Source organism: Dama dama, chromosome 19 (assembly GCF_033118175.1).
Source record: "Dama dama isolate Ldn47 chromosome 19, ASM3311817v1, whole genome shotgun sequence".
NCBI classification, from domain to species: Eukaryota; Metazoa; Chordata; class Mammalia; order Artiodactyla; family Cervidae; genus Dama; species Dama dama.
The window spans coordinates 12,098,939-12,117,531 of NC_083699.1; the positions used below are offsets into that span (position 1 = coordinate 12,098,939).

General features: G+C 36.4%; 1 protein-coding gene across 5 annotated transcripts in view; it reads left to right on the forward strand.

Annotated features, from left to right (window-relative positions):
- Positions 1-2,995: 2,995 nt before the first annotated feature.
- Positions 2,996-18,593, forward strand: part of RSRC1 (arginine and serine rich coiled-coil 1) — a 402,069-nt gene continuing 386,471 nt past the window's right edge. For all 5 annotated transcript variants that reach the window (XM_061168207.1, XM_061168208.1, XM_061168209.1 and 2 more), the window contains exons 1-3: positions 2,996-3,153; positions 12,382-12,577; positions 12,871-12,996. In XM_061168207.1, the coding sequence (XP_061024190.1) occupies positions 12,384-12,577; positions 12,871-12,996 (320 nt within the window). In that variant the 5' untranslated portion in view covers positions 2,996-3,153; positions 12,382-12,383. The remainder of the gene's footprint in view (positions 3,154-12,381; positions 12,578-12,870; positions 12,997-18,593) is intronic.

Genomic DNA, 18,593 nt, shown 5'->3' on the forward strand with positions numbered 1-18,593 from the left:
CCTGGCTTCACAACCCTGCCGAGTCAGGGTCCTTTACGATTTCTCAGGCCCGCGCAGCTCCTCTTTAGGGGCTTCCCGGCCCGCGGCCAGACCTGAGCCTGGGTCTCCACCAAGCTCCCCGCCCCAGAGAGTTTGTGAGTCACCCCATTATTCGCGTCCTGCAGACCATGCCGACTCTGCCGACAAACCTCGCTCCACTGGCTGGTTGGTTTAACACATTTTCCGAGCAGCTGTTCCCTGACAGGTTCCATTTTAAAGTGTTTCTTTAGCGCTTGATCAAGGACAGTTTGACTTCGTTCCCTCTTTGAGGTCTCAGGACCCTCACCCTTCTCCCTTACTCTTTGCACTGGGACTCCTCCCACAATGAACTAAAGAAACTCTTCTTTAGAATCCCAAAAGCATTCTAATTAATTTCCTAATTTTGAAAAGATGATGATGATTCTTCTTCGAGTTTGAAAAAAAATCGATGTTAAGTTTGTGCCCCACCTAATTTCATTTATCGTGGACTATTTTTTTAAAAAATGTTCGCTGGGAGAAAAGTACCCCTCCTCTCCACTTAACGCTACGATTTAAAATTATATCCCCGGACTGTTTTCATGGAAGCTGTTATATGGATGGACACATCTATATTCTTGGGTCATATATGCGTATCGTGCAGGACAAAGCTTGTTGTGAGAAGTGTGGCCATGTATATACACCCCTCACATAAGACTGTTTACATGTGAAAAAAAGAATACTTACATATTGAAAGTTATATTTACCTGCATGTGTAAACACACCTTTTCAAGTGTGGCTTCGGAAACATTTTTGAATAGTCTGAATATTAAATACAGTCTTTCTGATGTAAAAGGTAACTTGTCCGTTTTCTTGGATCTTATAGTCTTGTAAAAATAAAAGCAGTTATAGAACTTTGATTCTGATATCTTCCAACCATTGGTTAAGGCATCAACACAAAGTTAACAGATAATTTGAGAAGTTCGGTCAAAGCAACATAAAGCATTCGTAAAAAGAGAACACAATTATACCTTAATATGTTACTATTTCTAGAATATATGTAACTGTGTCACTATTTTTCACTACTTTTACACTTTTCAGATTAAAATATTCACAGTTGGTGAACTTGAGGAAGACGGAAATCTTTTTAGAATTGTTACTTTGCCTTTTTTCTCTTGAATTCTAAAGTTTTTTTTTCTTAAAATATTTCATTTATTGCTACTTTTAGGAGAAATAATTAAGAACTTTAAGTTTCCAGTAGCAGTAGCTTTTAGGTATCAATAAATTACAGGAGTGCTTTCTTTTATTACACTACAAAAGAGATTCAAATACTCACACTTTCTAAAGTTATATGAATTTAGAAATATGATTTTGCAGTTAGTCTTGGGTTACCATTTGTGACCACTTTACTTCTGATATTATTAGAAGGGACTAACCATAAAATTTTAATCCTTTAGGAAAATCCACTTTTAAGGTTATTTAGCAGAATGACAAGTCATGGGGTCAACTAAATGGATGTGGTGCTCAAATAGCTCTCAAACTGAGATGTTAAATGTGTATTCACAAACAGCTCTAAAACAGCCATGATTAAAAGTCTGGTAAGGGATCAGGAGGCTTACCTACTACTTTTTTGCCCTTTCAAGCACATGACTTTCAAGTCTGAAACTCAAATTCCACCTACTGAGCTTGAGGGAAAGATGAACACTTTAAAGTTAATCAGGGAAGACTTGGATACAATAGTTGAATAATTCACACCAAATAGATTTTCCATAGATTTTTCTGGACTGTTGCTCTTAGTATATTTACCAATAGTGGTGTTCATATGAGATGGAGCTACAGAATGAGAGATCTGCGGTGTCTACCTATGGACTCCTACTGCCCTAAGGGAAATTTAGTTAAAAAAAAAAAACCAAAAACAACCAACCAAAGTTTTGAAATCATATACTAATAAATGCTCACCAAGTTATAACGATGTTGTTTCTTTAAATAGCAAATATTTTCTCAAGACAGTTCAAAATGCAGTTTCGGTAAAAACAAACAACAATTGAGAGTAAAGTTCAGTGACCACCTGCAGACAGATGAACAGCTTCCAATAAAATTCAGGGCCCCAAAGGTTCATTTCTTCACCCTCCATTCCAGCTCTTGAATTATTTAAAATAAACATTCACTGTTGTAGTTAAGCTTTAAAATGGTCCCTCAAAACAGGTTAGTTAAGGTACAGTCATTCATGAAAAATAGAGTTGTGGAGATGATTTTTCTCCAACTCAAATGTCTGTGCAAAACTGTAGCTTGGGTACACAGCAGCTGTTGGTTCTCTCGGTTCACTCAGACCAAGGCCAATAGTTTACCTCCTTATCGACGCTTCTTCACATTAAATAAGGAAAAAATGATGTTCATGCAAGAACAGATAAAGTCGTGTAAGTTACAGAAAATGCTGACTTGCTTTCATTTGTATGGGTTTAAATCACAAAACCCCCTACACATTTAATTTATTTTCCAGAAGAAACCTCCTGCCCCTGCCTCTGGCAGTTTTCTCCCATTCCTCAACCAGCCAGTTACTTTAATGAGAGAAAAAAAATTTGTCCCCAGTCTGTGCCTTCACCTTTAGCGCAGAAGAAACACCGACTTTTAATGCAGTTTTTCAAATAAATCATTACAATTTAATCACAAACGACTCTGACGCTATACAGACACACTCCCTTGATTTATTATTGTTGGGCCAGTTTCCTCCTCTCCCAGCATGAGATAATCGATTTTGCTACGTGTGGGTGTCTTAAACATAACTTCCTATGATGCGGATTTGTTTACTGATTATCTGTGGCGATAACGACGATTACTAAGGCAATAAAACTTTTCAGTCCCCACTTTAATTGCTTTTTGGTAACAAGAAAATCAAATAATCAAGCACGCAAAACCAACACCAAACAAAAAATTGGCGGCGTGACAATCTACTCCTTCGGCTCTCCTAACGCCTGGCAGCTTCCATCGATGCACTCGAAAATTCGGCTGACGCTGCCTGGTGGTGGAACCAGGAAGGCGGTGAGCTTAAACTGAAGCAAGTTCGGTGAACGCCGGCGGCGCCCAGATTTGAAGAAACATTTCTAGGTCTGCGGCGCTTGCAAGTCTACTGGAGGTATACGCCCGAAGGCCGGAATCCAGGTGATGCCCGCGTCCGGGACCTGAGAGGCCGCGCCCGCAGCTGAGGGGTTCCGAGGCCCTACTCTGGCGTGAGGCGGCGCGGGCCTGGCGCTGCCTGAGTGCTGGAGGCGGCGGCGGGAGGGGGTGGGGGTAGGGGGTTGGCGGCCCGGCGGCGCGCTGGGTGGCGCAGTGCGCATGCTCTGGGCACCTGGCGGCTTCTGACCTTTTGAGGGCCAAGCTGGGGCCTTAGGGTGGTGGCGGTTGTCGGGCTGTACGCGCTCGCAGGCCTCAGGCTAGGCCTTGAGTCTAGAGGTGGTGAGGGAGAGTTAGCCGGCTCTTTTACCCTTTCCCTCCTCAAAACCTGTCTCCCGCCCCCGCCGCCAGTCCCTGATCTTTGATGGCTGCCTCTGGGTTTCTCTTGTAAGATGTGACTGGAGTTTGGTTACTAGATGTAGGTAGGGTGGAGCGAGAAGGAGGCTGCAATCTGGGTCCTCTGTCCCGTCCACTCTGTTACGTCTGCTTTACATTCGCCTGCTCTTCCAGCTTACCCCCTCTCACCCGAATCCGCACCTCCACCCCTACCCCATCTCCCATCCTTCCTGGCTCACACATGCTGGGAAGAGAGGTGGTGCGGGGTGACACAGACTTCCTTCCTTAACAAATACATAAATTTGTTAGATTTATTCGCCTTTCACACTCATCTCTTTCCTTGATTTCAGGTCTTGTGGTCATAGACCAAGAGCACATGGCTATCTATGGTCTATGAGAGGTTATGCACTAGTATACATTTGCCTGCTCTTGTTTTTTTTAGGTCAACCTTAATTTTTCTTTCAGAGGTTATATATCTTTAAATGCACAGTGGAGGCCATTTCCCCCTCCAGAATTAGCAGTAACTTACTTGTGTTTCAACTGACTAGGTACTAGGTAGTTAAATAAAAGTGTTTCGTGTTGTCACAAAAAAAGTTTTCCAGTTGTCATCTTTGGACTTAGCCTTAAAAGCTCTAAGTGAAGGAGATACGCAGTTTTCAGGTTTAAGGATTATAGCAGATATGACAGGTGCAACCTCCTGGGGAAACTGGGTATCCTTTGAGAGCCCCTTTAGCTCTAGAGTCTATAAATATTCACTTTCTTTGCAGACAAAGGAGATTTCCTGCTAAGTGGTAGCACTTTATTACTGTATGTTCTTCAGTAAGAGGGCTAAAAATGTTTGAAACTGAAATAAAGGCAGCTGGCACCTACCAGCTTGTCTAGTCTTACTAATTGGCCTTACCAGCTTGACTAAGCAAACAGTTGTATTATGAGTTGGAAAACTTCTCTAATAAGATTGTTATATTAGATGTATTGGTGTATTTTCCACGTTTATTTTCAAACCATTGGGAAGAAATTCCTATGACTGATAATGCTTTAATGAAAAAAGAAAGATGCTAGTCTGCAAATTTTTAGTTGTGCTGGGAGGAATGTTTTAACAATTCTGTACCTCTTGAGTTTTGCTTTATTTTGCTCATTAAGCTAGAATTTTACCTTAGTTCTTTTATTGCCTTGGGTGATTCTGTACTTGTTTGTGGATTTCTTCCTATGCTAAATTATGTTAACCCCATTTTTGCTTTACACCTTTGAGGTGGATTTCCCATTGAAATGACTGTTCCTCCCCCTTGCCCTTATTTGGTCATGTGTCCAAGATCAAAAAGATTATAGTTTGATAAACTAATGAATGAGTAGTGGTGAAATAATTATAAAATGTCACGTCCTTTAGGAATATTTGTTCTAACTGCCTGCTTTCTGAAAAAGATACCTGCTTACTTTACCTTATTGATTACCAGACAAAGGGACTACTTGTATATGCCTTTAAGCTCTCTTTTGAATGACGCATTTTGGCTTCTACATCTTCAGTCAGTCATCTAAACTTTACAATACAATGTTTCTGTAAATTGATGTCCTACTGTAGTCATTATTGTCATGGCTTCAATTCTGTAATGAGAGTTGGTTGGATATGGTTTGTGACCATGAAACTGCAACCAGGAAGTAATAGAGACAAGTGAGAACAGAAAACTGAGAGCCTTCTCTCCCTATTTGCCTTTTCTGCTTACAGATGGATTGAAAAATTGTTAGGTTCTGGGACTCCTAAAAATCTATGCTCAATTTATCTTTGCTGTTACTGGAAAGAGCTATTAATGCATCTTGCCATGTGTTATACTTACCAATGGAGTTAAATAAAAACAGTTCTTTACTGGAAATGTGTGATATAATGTAAATCAACCACTGTGACTTGAATGAGCAAATTACATGCTAGTGACATTATAGAAATCCAGTGGTAAGTATATATCTAGGGTAGTGAGTAGGAATTCAGTACTGTCATTGATGAGCAGACAGTTTTTGGACCTATCTTTGATTTGTTCTTAGTGTTCAGTTCCTTTTCTAAGTAAGTATTTGAGTTTATTTATAATAAAGAAATGTAATGTCTTTTTATTTATCTTATTGAGATTAATTATACTTTGGTGTAATTTTTTTGAAATGTAAATGCATCACCAGAAAAAGTATTTATAAATTTATGACAGTGATTTTTTAATCATTTTTTCTTTTGGTTACTCTAAGGAAGGATTGTATATCTTCCATTAACTTTTCTGAGTTAAATGTAATCATTCTTCTAATATGGATGAATTACATTATTTGAGATTAAAGAATAGAAAAAAATCTATACCCACCTCTCAGTCTCTTTTTTTGGTCATCAGCAAGATACATAATTAGATGTATGTCCTTTTCTTTTTTTCCTACTTCTTTATGCCTTATGTAGTACTTAAGCTGGACAAAAATGTAGAATAGAAATGACTGTAGGTACCTTAGAGTAGTAGGTCTCATACTTTTTAGATTTAAGAACCCTTTACCTGCTTAAAAATTATAGAGAACCCCACAGACTTTTATCTACATGGGCTATATCTAGAAATATTTCCTTTCTACTAGTTAAAAAAATTTTTGAAGTATTTATTTAATTAGTCCACATAAAAATAACAGTAATAAATCCATTGCTTGGTAACATAAATAACACATTTGATGTGAAAGGTAGCTATATTTTCCAAAACAAAAGTGAAAAAAATGGCATTATTTTTCCTTTTTGCAAATCTCTACTGTCTGGCTTAATAGAAGACAACTGGATTCTTGTATCTGCTTTCACATTCAGTCTATTGTGATGACTTTTTGAATGAAGTATATGAAGAAAATCCGGATATCACACAGATACGCTGTTGGAAAAAATAGTATTTTAATAGCCTTTTCAGATAATTACTTCCTTAATACTGTGCCTTAACTTGACAGGTAGTAGTTTCTTAAGCATTTGTTGCAATGTGGTATTTGAAACTATGTCAATGACCTTTTCATGCTGTTACATTAAAATCTATTGGTTTGTCTCCTACCGTGAATGGATATTTTACTCATAACATGAGTCTGTGACATCGTACATTGGCTTATTGGAAAATACTGGTTCAGTGAGTTATGTGTAGCTTCTAAATATAGACAAACTTTTCATTATATAACTTAAAAATTCCAATTTGTTAATATCACCATTGACCTCATCAAAGAAATCATTAAGTGCTGAGAAGCTGTCAGTCTCATGGTGACAAATACAAGTTATCCATCATTTTGATTTTTGCTTGAGAGCTCAAATTTTTTTGTGTATTATATTTTATTTTTAATCTATTTTTTAATTGGAGGCAATTGCTTTACAGTGTTGTGTTGGTTTCTGCCATACAACAATGCATTATCAATCATAATTGCATATGTCGCTTCCCTTGCCTACCCTATCCCACCCTTCTAGGTCATCACCGAGAACCAGACTGGGCTCCCTGTGTATATAGGAACTTACCACGAGCTGTTTTACACATGATAGTGTGTGAGTGTCAGCACCACTTTCTAAGTGGGTCTCATCCTTTCCTTCCTCGGCTGTGTCCACAAGTTTGTTCTCTACATCTGCCTCTCCATTCCTTCCCTACAAATAGGTTCATCAGTAACATTTTTCTAGATTCCATATATATTCCTTAACTGAGAGCTCAGATTTTATCATTGGCAGCAAATTGTCAGTTTCCTTAAAGGACAGACTCCTTTAATTCATTCTTGAGAAAAAGTCAAATGCCCAAGTCTGAATAATCAGAGTCAGTTCTTTTAAATAGTGTTTCACAATAAAAGCAGCTAGTTCAACTTGTTATTCAGCTGCACAAACGTTTCCTCAAGATAACCCGTTGTTCTTCAGTTTCTGTGTTTCCTATTTCATCACACAGAATATTAAGATGTGTTCTCAAGGGTTGAAATTTATAGAATTAATGATGATTTTACTGCTTTATCAAGGACATACCTAAGTGAAACTGCCTTTCTTTAAAAACAAAATAAAACAAAACTGTATATTGCAGTGAAGAATTCAATGACTGTTAGTACAGTTTGGTCCCATTACCTTGTAAAGAAAGCACCAGCAGTTTTGCCTACCACTGCTGCTACATCATCAGCATAAAAGTCAACACAGTAAAAAAGGTAAATCAAGTTTTAGTGTTGTAATAAAATTAGTTTTGGCTGGTTGGATCCCTTCAGGTCTTAGGAATACCCCAGGGTCTATAGAACCCATTGGGAACTACTATTAAACTAGAATGTAAACTCCTTGAAGGCAAGGATTTTTCTCTCTTGTTCATTGATGTATTCCTTATACCTTGGCATGCTATCACTCTGGGACTTTTTAACCTATCTCAAGCGTTAGATCACTTGCTTTCTGAATCTGGGTCATCTTTATTTACTCTCTTTTTCTGTTGGAGCACATCCTTCAGTACCTTCCTAAAAAAGGATGAGCTTGAGGTATAATTGGAGCCCTTGCATATCTGAAAATGTCTTTATTCTGATCTCATATTAGATCTATCATTCAGCTGAATATACATTCTAGTTTGAAAATGATTTTCACTTAGAATTCTGAAGGCAAGTCTCCATTGTTTGCTGTGTTGCTGCTGAGAAGCCTTGTGCCTTTTAACATTTTTTACCTTTAGAAGTTTCTAGGTTCTTCTTTGCATTCCTTGTTTCTGAAGTTTTATGAGGTATGTCAGGTATAGATCTTTTCAAATTCATTGTCCCAGGGATTTAGAGCAATTCATGTCTTTCAATTCTGTAAATTTTTAAAATTAAAATTATTCTTTGGATAGTTTTCTTTTTCTGTTTTCTATGCTCTGTTTCTTTCTGGAATATATATCAGTTGGATATTGGACTTCCTGGATTGATCCTCTTATACCTCCTATTTTTTTATCTTTTTCTTTCTACTTTTCATGAGCCCTTTGATAGTATCCTCTGACCCTGTTGTGTTACTTACAACTTATTGTTTGTTTAAATTTCAAGATTTCTCTCCTATTCTATGGCTATTCCTCCTATGCTTGTTTGGTGGATCATCTTCTCATATATTCTGAGGATAGTGGTTTTCTTTTGAAGTTTTCTTGCATGTTCCTGGCTTACAATGAGTTGCTTGTTTTTCTGCTTGGCTTCTGTCTCTTATGATGAAGAGTTTCATCACGTGATTTGTTTTCTTTTGTTGTATAATTACTAAAAAGTTACCAGAAGAAGTGTTTGTAGAAAAAAGTTTACTGTGGGGAATTTCAGTGGTTAAGACTCCATACTCTTAATGCTGAGGGCCCAGGTTCGGTGCCTGGTGAGGGAACTAAGATCCCACAAGCCGTGTGGCACGGCCAAAGCAAAAAGAAGTATTAAAAAAAAAAGTTTGCTGTGTTTAAGATTTGGGCTTGTTAACTGTGGACTTGGTTTTAATGTAGCTTCTTCCAGGTACTGTTTAGCTTTTGGAGAAAAGAATACTCTGAATTCTTGGAGCCAAGTACACACAGGGTGACAGTATTCACTGTTAGATTGTAGACTTTCACTTAATCCCTGTAACTTTTAGTTGAGCATTTCTCTGCCCTCTTTTTCCTGTAATCCTGGACCTGGTGCTTCACTGTTTCATCATTTTTCTAAAGTAAACCACCTCTCCTTCTGGGAATGGGGAACAACAGTCCCTATCTGGTTGGATGGCATAGGGGACCTGAGCAATTACTTCTTTTACAGAATTTCAACCAATACCTTTGTTTTTTTCAGTTCTGCGCCTCATCGTGCCTGCTGTGGTATCTGGTGTCTCAAATTCCTGATCCTTTCTGATTTTTGCTACGTGAATTGGCTTTTCTTCAATTGGAAATCTCTGCAGTTGCTTGATGTTCAGCATTCTTAGTTCTAAATCCTGCATCTGTTTTTCATTTGCTAAAAATTTGTTGACATATCTTGTCTACTGTTCCTGTAGTTTTCTCTTCTGGTCTTCCTTATCCTCTTTATACTTCTTTATCCTTTACTATAATCTTAGTATTTTTTAAACCAGGTAATAAATAAAAACCCATCTTAATTTGGTTATTTGCGAGTAGAGAAAATTCTTAACTGTTTAAAGGTTGAAACAAGTAAGGAAGAAAAAGTAAATTAGAATGCTTAGGTGATCAATATTATCAATTATACAAATTCCTTAATGAAAATAGACATACATACATATATACATATACAGAGATATGTGGTTATATATGATATATAACTAAGTCACTAAGTTGTGTCTGACTCTGTGACCCCATAAACTACTGCATGCCAGGCTTCCCTGACTTCACTGTCTTTTGGAGTTTGCTCAGACTCATGTCCATTGAGTCAATGATGCCAGCCAACTGTCTCATCCTCTGTTACCTCCTTCTCCTCTTACCCTCAGTCTTTCCCAGCATCAGGGGCTTTTCCAATGAGTGGGCTCTTTGTATCAAATTGCCAAAATATTGGAGTTTCAGCTTCAGCATCATTCTTTCCAATGAATATTCAGGGTTAATTTCCTTTAGGATGGACTGGTTTGAGCTCCTTGCAGTCTAAGGGACTCTCAAGAATCTTCTGCAGCACCATGTTTCGAAAACATTGATTCTTTGGCACTGGCGCTTAGGCTTCTTTATGGTTCGGCTCTCATGTCTGTACATGACTATGGGAAAAACCATAGCTTTCACTGTATGGACCTTTGTTGGCAAAGTGATGTCTCTGCTTTGTAATAAACTGTCTAGGATTGTCATAGCTTTTCTTCCAAGGAGCAAGCGTCTTTTAGTTTTATGGGTACAGCCACTGTCTGCAGTGATTTTGGAGCCCAAGAAAAAACCTGTCACTGTTTGCATTTTTTTCCCTGTTTGCCATGAAGTGATGGGACTGGATGCCATGATCTTTGTTTTTTGAATGTTGAGCTTTAAGCCAGCTTTTTTCACTCCCCTCTTTTACCCTCATCAAGTGGGTCTTTAGTTTATTATATACACACATTTAAATATATATGTATGTACATATATACTGTATGTATATGTAAGATTTCATAATTGTAGTATTTTGAGAGCTGGAGAGGATCATGGGGATCTTACATGAAGTGCAGTTTTATTTTCAGTGAGGAAGCTGGCTTAGATATGCTAGTGATTTACTGAGCTTTTCAAAACCAAGTTTTTCCAGTGTTTAGTCAAACTGTGTAATGTTAGAAATATGAACAACTTTGAGGTTCAGAACTATATTTAAAGTCTAATTCTGGCTCCAGGTAAATAGCTTTAAGTTTTGAATTGTGACTTTCACAATTCAAATTTTTGAACAGTGACTTTCAACTAAAATTGCATTAGAGTCAAGGAAGGGATGGCTCACTTGGTTCTGAAAACAAAGCTGTAATTTAATGTATTGCTTTTTTTAGAGTAATGATATTTAACTTAAGTAAATATTAAAATGAAGTGTGAGACTTTTGTTTATCTGATTCATTGATTATTTATCCTACCTATTAGGAAAGATGGATCTTGCTTTTATTTGGCATCCAAAGATAGCTACTATTTTAGTAAAAAAAATAAGATTCCATATGAGAATCTAACTTTAAAGTAAGACAAGTAGGCTTCTTATAAGTTATTGTCTAAATATAAAAACCTTGTATTCTATATGTTTTTTCTTTTGTATAGTAAATATGCAAATATACCATAGCCATATAGAATATAGTTAAAAAAGAGAAAAAAATACCCAATTTCCTTACTTAAATCTTTATCAGTTGTCTTCATTTTTGCTCTCACTTATATGCATATATTTTCTTACATTGTAGTCTCTGCACATGCAGTTTTAATTTTATTTGTTTATTGGGTTTACTTTTGGCTGTGCTGGATCTTTGTTTCCGCAGAAGCTTTTCCCTACTTGCAGTACATGGTCTTCTTATTGCGGTGACTTCTCTTGTTCAGGAGCACAGACTCCAGCGTGCTCAGGCTTTATGGGCTCAGCAGCTGTGGCTCCCTGGCTCTAGAGCACTCAGGAGTTGTGGGGCACGGGCTTAGTTGCTCCGGGGCATGTGGGATCTTCTTGGGTCAGGGGTCAAACCCATATCTCTTGCATTGGTAGATGGATTCATTACCATTCAGGCACCAAGCAAGCCCTCTGTACATACAGTTTTAGATAATGCTACCATTGTAGCATTATGATGAATATCTTCATGAATATATCTTTTAAGGAAAACTTGGCAGATATATGCCTAGAAATAAGATTGCTTTGTCAAAAAAGCCTCAACATTTTTAAGACTCTTTATTTAAATTGTGTAATTGCTTTCTGGAAGGATTTTATCACCACTTTTATAGGTACTAGCTATGTGAACAGTTAGACTTCATTTTTGGTATTTTAGTTAACAATACTTCATCAACTTTGGTACATTAGTTAACATTTCCTTTCTCATATTTTATGAGTTACATGATAATGGTGTATTGTTTCAGTTTGTACTTTGTTGATGATTAATGAGGTCTTATCCATTTAAAATTTTAGAATTTTCAGTTAGAAAAGTTTAACTCTAAAAGATAGTAAAATACCTTTTATCTTTAGGGAATGTGAGAATATAAGATTAGATAGTTGATCCCTAAACCAAGTATCATATAATTAATGATAAATGCAACTTGAACTATAAGAAAATTGTTATAATGAACCGTCCTCAGGGTTGACACTTTCGGGAGACATTTTAAAAAATTTAGGATGAGTTTACTTTATTCATAAATTGTGAAAACAGTAAACTGATAGTGCTAGAAGACTGTACTAGAGCTGTTTCTCATGTCTTGTTAAGATTGGTACATTTAAAATTTTACTTTACTAAGACATTTAAAATTTTTACAGATACAAAAAAATGATTAAATTTCATCCATTGTTCCATTATGTTAGAAATAATTTTCTTTGAATTTAAACCTGTAGAAATGGGACGCCGGTCATCAGATACTGAAGAAGAAAGCAGAAGCAAGAGAAAAAAGAAACACCGTAGACGATCTTCTTCCAGTAGTTCTTCAGATAGTAGAACGTACAGCCGAAAGAAAGGTGGAAGGAGATCAAGGTCAAAGTCAAGATCTTGGTCCAGAGATCTTCAGCCTCGCTCACATTCTTATGATAGAAGGTGATTTTCATAAGTTTTACTTATGTAGTAGCAAGAGTGACATTCTTTAGAGTTCATATGGTTTTTGTACTTTGAAGTGTTGTGGGTAAAGCATTTTTCTTTTTGTAGTTACATATTTATGAGGTTTAAGTCTCAACCCAAAGATTTTGCTTTGTTTTCCTCCAGACCTAGCCCACGGCTGTTTATCCTTTGTCTATTCTTTGTAGGTAAGCCTATAAACCAGTATAGTTCTCATAACATAGTATCTGGTAACATTTTGAAGGCAAGTAATATTTAATTATGTTCTTTTTCAGACGCAGACATCGATCAAGCAGTAGCTCTTCTTATGGCTCTAGAAGAAAACGAAGTCGAAGTCGTTCAAGGGGTCGAGGGAAATCATACAGAGTTCAGAGGTCTAGGTCAAAAAGCAGAACAAGAAGGTATGCCATATCAACTATTTACTGCTTTGTAACAAAATTTAGTGACTTGAAGCAATAATCATTTATTTTTTCCACCATTTTACAGTTTTGACTCAGCTTACCTGGCAGTTCTGTTCGTTTCACCTAGGGTCTCGCATGTGGTTGTAGTTTTCTGATAGCTTGATTGAAACTGGATGGTGCAGCGTGGCTTCATTCATGTTATCTGGCATTTGGTGTTGGCTGTTGGCTGGTGGCTCAGCAGTGGGGGGTCGGGTGGGGGATGGGGGCCTTAGTTTCCCTGTGGCTTTTCATCCTTTGATAGGAATGGCTGGGCTTTTTCACATGATAGAGGAAGTATTTCAAGAACGTAAGAACAGAAGCTGCAAAATCTCTTAAGGTTTAGCCTTAGAAATAACACAGTGTATTTTGGAGTGATGGTGTCCCTGCTGAATTCATGTTGAAGTTTCAACCCCCAGTGTAACTGTGTTTGGAGATAGGGTCTTTATGGAGGTAATTAAAGTTAAGGTCATAAAGGTGGGTGGGGCCCTAATCCAACAGGGCTGGTGGCCTTATTAGGAGAGAGAGAGAGAGATCTTTCTCTCTCTTTGAGCATACACTCAGAGGAAAGGCCACGTGAGACACTGAAAAACTGGCCATCTACAGACCATGAGGGGAGCCCTTATCAGGAACCAGATCAGCTGGCGTATTGATCTTTGACTTTACGGCCTTTGTGAGATACATTCCTGTTGTTTAAGCTTCTGGTGTATGGTATTTTGTTATAGCAGCCTGGGCAGACTAGTTAGAACCTGATGTCATTCCACTTGCATTTTCTGGCTGTGCTCCAGAGCCAGTAATACACAGTGTAGTCTATCTGGAAAGAGTTGTATGTTTTGGGTAATGCTGGAAGATATGGTGGAATAGGATGGGGACCATGGTAAGGGGGGACCACCGTTTTTGAGAAGAAGAGTGTTAGGACAAAAACAGTATTTTTAAGAAAAACAGTTTCTTTTGTGTAGTTTTTCATCCTGTTAGGCTCTAGTGGCGGTATGTTAATTAGCAGCGTGATTTTGTTATCTAGGCATAAAATTCTATAAATCTCTCTGAATCTGAAGTTGGATAATAACAGTCAAGTCCAAATGTTTAGCTTTTCTGGCCTTGTATTATTTGGCCCCAGCCTCCTCTCCTTTGTACACACTCAACATGAAAGGAAGCCACTTTGTGTTACATGCCTTTTGTTCTCCATCCATGCCTCTGAGTTGCTCGGTTTGTTAATTTGAGCATGCTCTTTCTTCCAGTTTCTTATATTGTCGCCACTTAAAGAAGTTTTCCTACCCTTTAGTGTTCAGTGCTGTTTAATCTCTAATTCTTTTCCTTAAGTCATTTCTTAATTTTTACCTTTTCACTCCCAAGTCACATTTAATCCATCCTTTCTCATCCACCATCACATTTGACTGCTGATTTGGTTGTAAAACTTGCATTATGAATATCATGTTGTTATTCTTGTATATCATAAATTCTTGCAGGGGAATCTCTTGGTACCAAACATTGCTTTTAGAAACTGATTATCAGAAAACAACTTCAACTGAAATTTCCTATCAGGGAGAACAGAAATAATAATCCATGCTTCTGTATGGTCTTTTTCAGTTCATAGAGCATTTTCACATACACCTTATAAGTTAAACACAGTTTGATTTGGAAAACACAAGCCACTGGATTACAAGCATCAGGCTTTTAACTTGGGGAATTAAAGGCTTATTTAACTTTTGGAAGGGCTCAGGGAATTAGGGAAGCTATTACTGATTCTTTTAGCCTGAAGTATGGAAGCTGCTTATTTTCTTAGAAGTCCCTGGAAATTTTAAGAACTCTAGCTTTGTAGCACCAAAGTGTGTAGTTCTCAAGAAACTACTTACCTGGAGGCTGCTTCTCAAGTATTTACCTGCAGCTGCGTCCAGATGGGAATCTGGAGAGGTTAATTTATTCTATTTTACAGTGCAAGGAAGGTCTGAAAAGAAATGGCAGTAATGTCTAGTCAGCAACAAACTCTCCAGCACACCTTCATTTTACTACTTGGTTTGAGTTTTGTAACCCTGTCAGGCTCTCATGCAGGTTTATACCTTTATTTTGTATATGAGGAAACAAGTTCAGAGGTTTATTCAAAATAGCAATTTCTCAGTCTCTTATATCTCTTGTAACGACACTTACTTCGGCATATAACTACAATAACTAAATAGTCTGGAGACATTGAAAAGCATTATGTTTTGAGAAAATACTTCTATCCATGTTTGATACGTGACATAATTTTGGAAAATATATTTTAGGACTTTGTTCTTCAAAAGGTTTAAACCAAATGAGTTTCTAGGTTAATCTTAATTTAACAAGAAAATTAGGTAACTCATTCCTTGAACAGTTTTGTTAATTGAGGCTTTAATTTAAATAAAGAAGATGTAAGTACATTTGTTCCTCAGTATCTTTAGGAGATTGATTCCAGGACCTGCTGCCGATTCCAAAGTCTGAAGATGCTCTGGTCCCATAGTTGGCCTTCCTGCTCCACAGTTCTGCATCTACATATCCGGCCAGCTGCAGTTTATGTAGTACTGTAGTATTTACTGAAAAAAGATCTACAGTTCAAAAAAATCCTCACAGTTCAAACCCACGTTGTTCAAGGCTCAACTGTAGTGAGTTTTTCAAAGAAAAAGTATAGTACTATGTGATTCTTAATTTTAAGATATGTTGTTAATGATCTCTGTGCTTTTTAATAAAAGAGTGATATCAGTCATGGGAAGTCAAATACTTTCACAAAAGTTTGTTGTTAACGTGTCTAAAAAGTAATTGGAAGATGAAGCATGTTTTGAGGGATGGCAGGAAGAGAGAAGTCAAATATTTAAAGTTTGCTGCAAGTTTCCATGGATAAGTTATACAGTAATTTGATGATTTTGCTTTTTAGTGCAATTTTTATGTTCTTGAATTACTCAAGTTGTGACATGTATCATATCACTTCCTTTTAAAGCAGTGAGAAACCTACTGTTATTCACAGTATATTTACTTATTTCCTCAATTTTAGAATACACAGAATGTAGTTACATAACTGCTTATATGTACACTATAAAAAACAAACTTATCTCAGAGTAGAATTGCTGAATTTTTTTGAGGTGCCTGTATCAATTTACATTCCCACCAACAGTGCACAAGGGCTCCCTTTTCTCCACATCCTTGGCAACATGTTATTTGTTTTCTTTTTGATAAAAGCCATTCTGACAGGTGTGAGGGGCTATCTCATAGTGGTTTTGATTTGCATTTTCCTCATGATTAGTGATGTTGAACATCTTTTCACGTGTCTATTGGTCATCTGTATGTCTTTGAAAAAATGTCTATTCAGGTCCTCTGCCCATTTTGTAGTCTAGTTGTTTGTTTTTTTGATGTTTAGTTGTATGAGTTCATTGTATATTTTGGATATTAACCAGTTATCAGATATATCATTAGCAAATATCCTCTGCAATTCAGCAGGCTGCCTTTTTGTTTTGTTGATAGTTTCCTTTGTTGTGCGAAAGTTTTTTAGTTTTATGTAGCCCTATTTGTTTATTTTTGCTTTTGTTTCCTTTGCTTAAAGAGACTTGTCCAAAAAATATTGCTAGGACTAATGTCAAAAAAGCATACTGCTTCTTCTTCTAGAAGTCTTATGGTTTCAAATCTTACATTTAAATCTTTAATCCATTTTGAGTGTATGTTTGTGTATGATATGAAAAAATAGTCCAGTTTGATTATTTTGCATCTAATTGTCCAGTTTTTCTAGCACCACTTATTGAAGAGGTTGTCTTTTCCTTAGTGTGTGTTCTTATCTTCCTTGTTGTAAATTAATTGCCCATGTAAGTGTGGTTTCATTTCTGAGCTATTTTCCATTATTCTATGTATCTGATTTTATGCCAAAACTATATTGTTTTGATGATTATAGCTTTGCAATATAGATTGAAATCTGGAAGCACAATTCCTCCAACTTTTTCTTTTTTCTCAAGATTGTTTGGCTATTGAGGGTTTTTTGTGTTTCCGTAACAAATTTTTTAGATTGTTCTACTCCTGTGAAAATACCATTGGAATTTTGATAGAAATTGCATTGAATCTGTATATTATTTTAGGTAGTATGGATTATGTTAATTTTATACCCTGCTACCTTACTCAATTCTTTTATTGTCTGAATTAGTTTTAGCATTGATTCTCTAGGGTTTGTTACGTACAATGTCATATTGTCTGCAAATAGATATAGTTTTGCTTCCTTTCCAATTTTTATTCCGTTTGCTTTCTCTCATCTAATTACATTGGCTTTTACTTCCAGTAAAATATTGAATACCAGAGGAGATGATACACATCCTTATCTTTTTCCTGATTTTAGTGTAAATGCACCTGTGCCCAGTCGCTAAGTCATGTCAGACTTTTTGTGACCTCAGTGACTGTAGTCTGCCAGGTTCCTCTCTACTTGGGATTCTCCAGGCAAGAATACTGGCGTGGGTTGCCATTTCCATCTCCAGAATGCTCCTAGTGTTTCCAGCTTCTTAATAGGGAAACAGTAGGAGCATTCTGGAGCTGGAAATGGCAACCCACGCCAGTATTCTTGCCTGGAGAATCCCATGGGGGTTTATTTATATGATAACATGAATATATATATATATGATAATATATATAATATCATGTTAAGAGAGGATCTGTAACTTTGTTTTTATTTTTTCCAGGAATGGGTATTGAATTTTATTGAAGGCTTTTTCATCATCAGTGAATAGAATCAATTTTTTTTCCCCCCTTAGATCTTAAGGAACTGATCTTGCTTTTCTGGATTAAATCTTAGTTGTTCCTGGTGTAGTATTTTCTTAATGTGTTCACTAATTTTTAAGGTGAGTACTTTTACAATTATAGTCATATGTGATGTTGGTCTTTTTTTTTTTTTTGTACTGTGTTTCTCAGTTATTACTTATCATTATTCTTGCTTCATAAAAAGAACTGGAAAGGTTTTCTGGTATTCAGAGTTGTAGATTTGTGAAACCATCTGGGCCTGGTGCTTTTTTATTTTTTGATAACTTTATTTCCTCAACAGAAATTGGTCATTTTAAACTTTGTATTTCTTATAGGCTTAATTTTGGTAAACTGTATTTTTCTGGTGTATTAACTATTTCACCTGTATTTTGAAATTTATTTGTCTAGAAATCTGCAAAGTAGTTTCTTATGATTTAAGCTTTTTTCCTTCTGTTTCAATGCTTATTTTCCTCTTGTCACTTACTATTTTTTTTAATTTATGCTTTCTCCTTTATTTCACTAAGTTAGTTGACTGTCTATTTTGTTAATTAAAAAGCAAACGTTTTAACTGATTATTTAGATCTTTTCCTCCATTTCCTATCCTGTTAATTCCTGCTTTTATTCTTATTTTCTGCTTTGTGCTTTCTTTGGTTTAGTTTGTTATTCCTTTTCAAGTCTTTGAACTGCTAATTATTTATATTTGTGCCTCATTTCTAGTGATAAAAGTGTTTTAAGTGTTTAAATGTTAAATGAATTTTCTTTTAATCAGTGCTTCAAATATATCTCATAGATTCTTTCCAGCATGTTTTTATGAAAAATTTCAAGCATTGAACAAAATT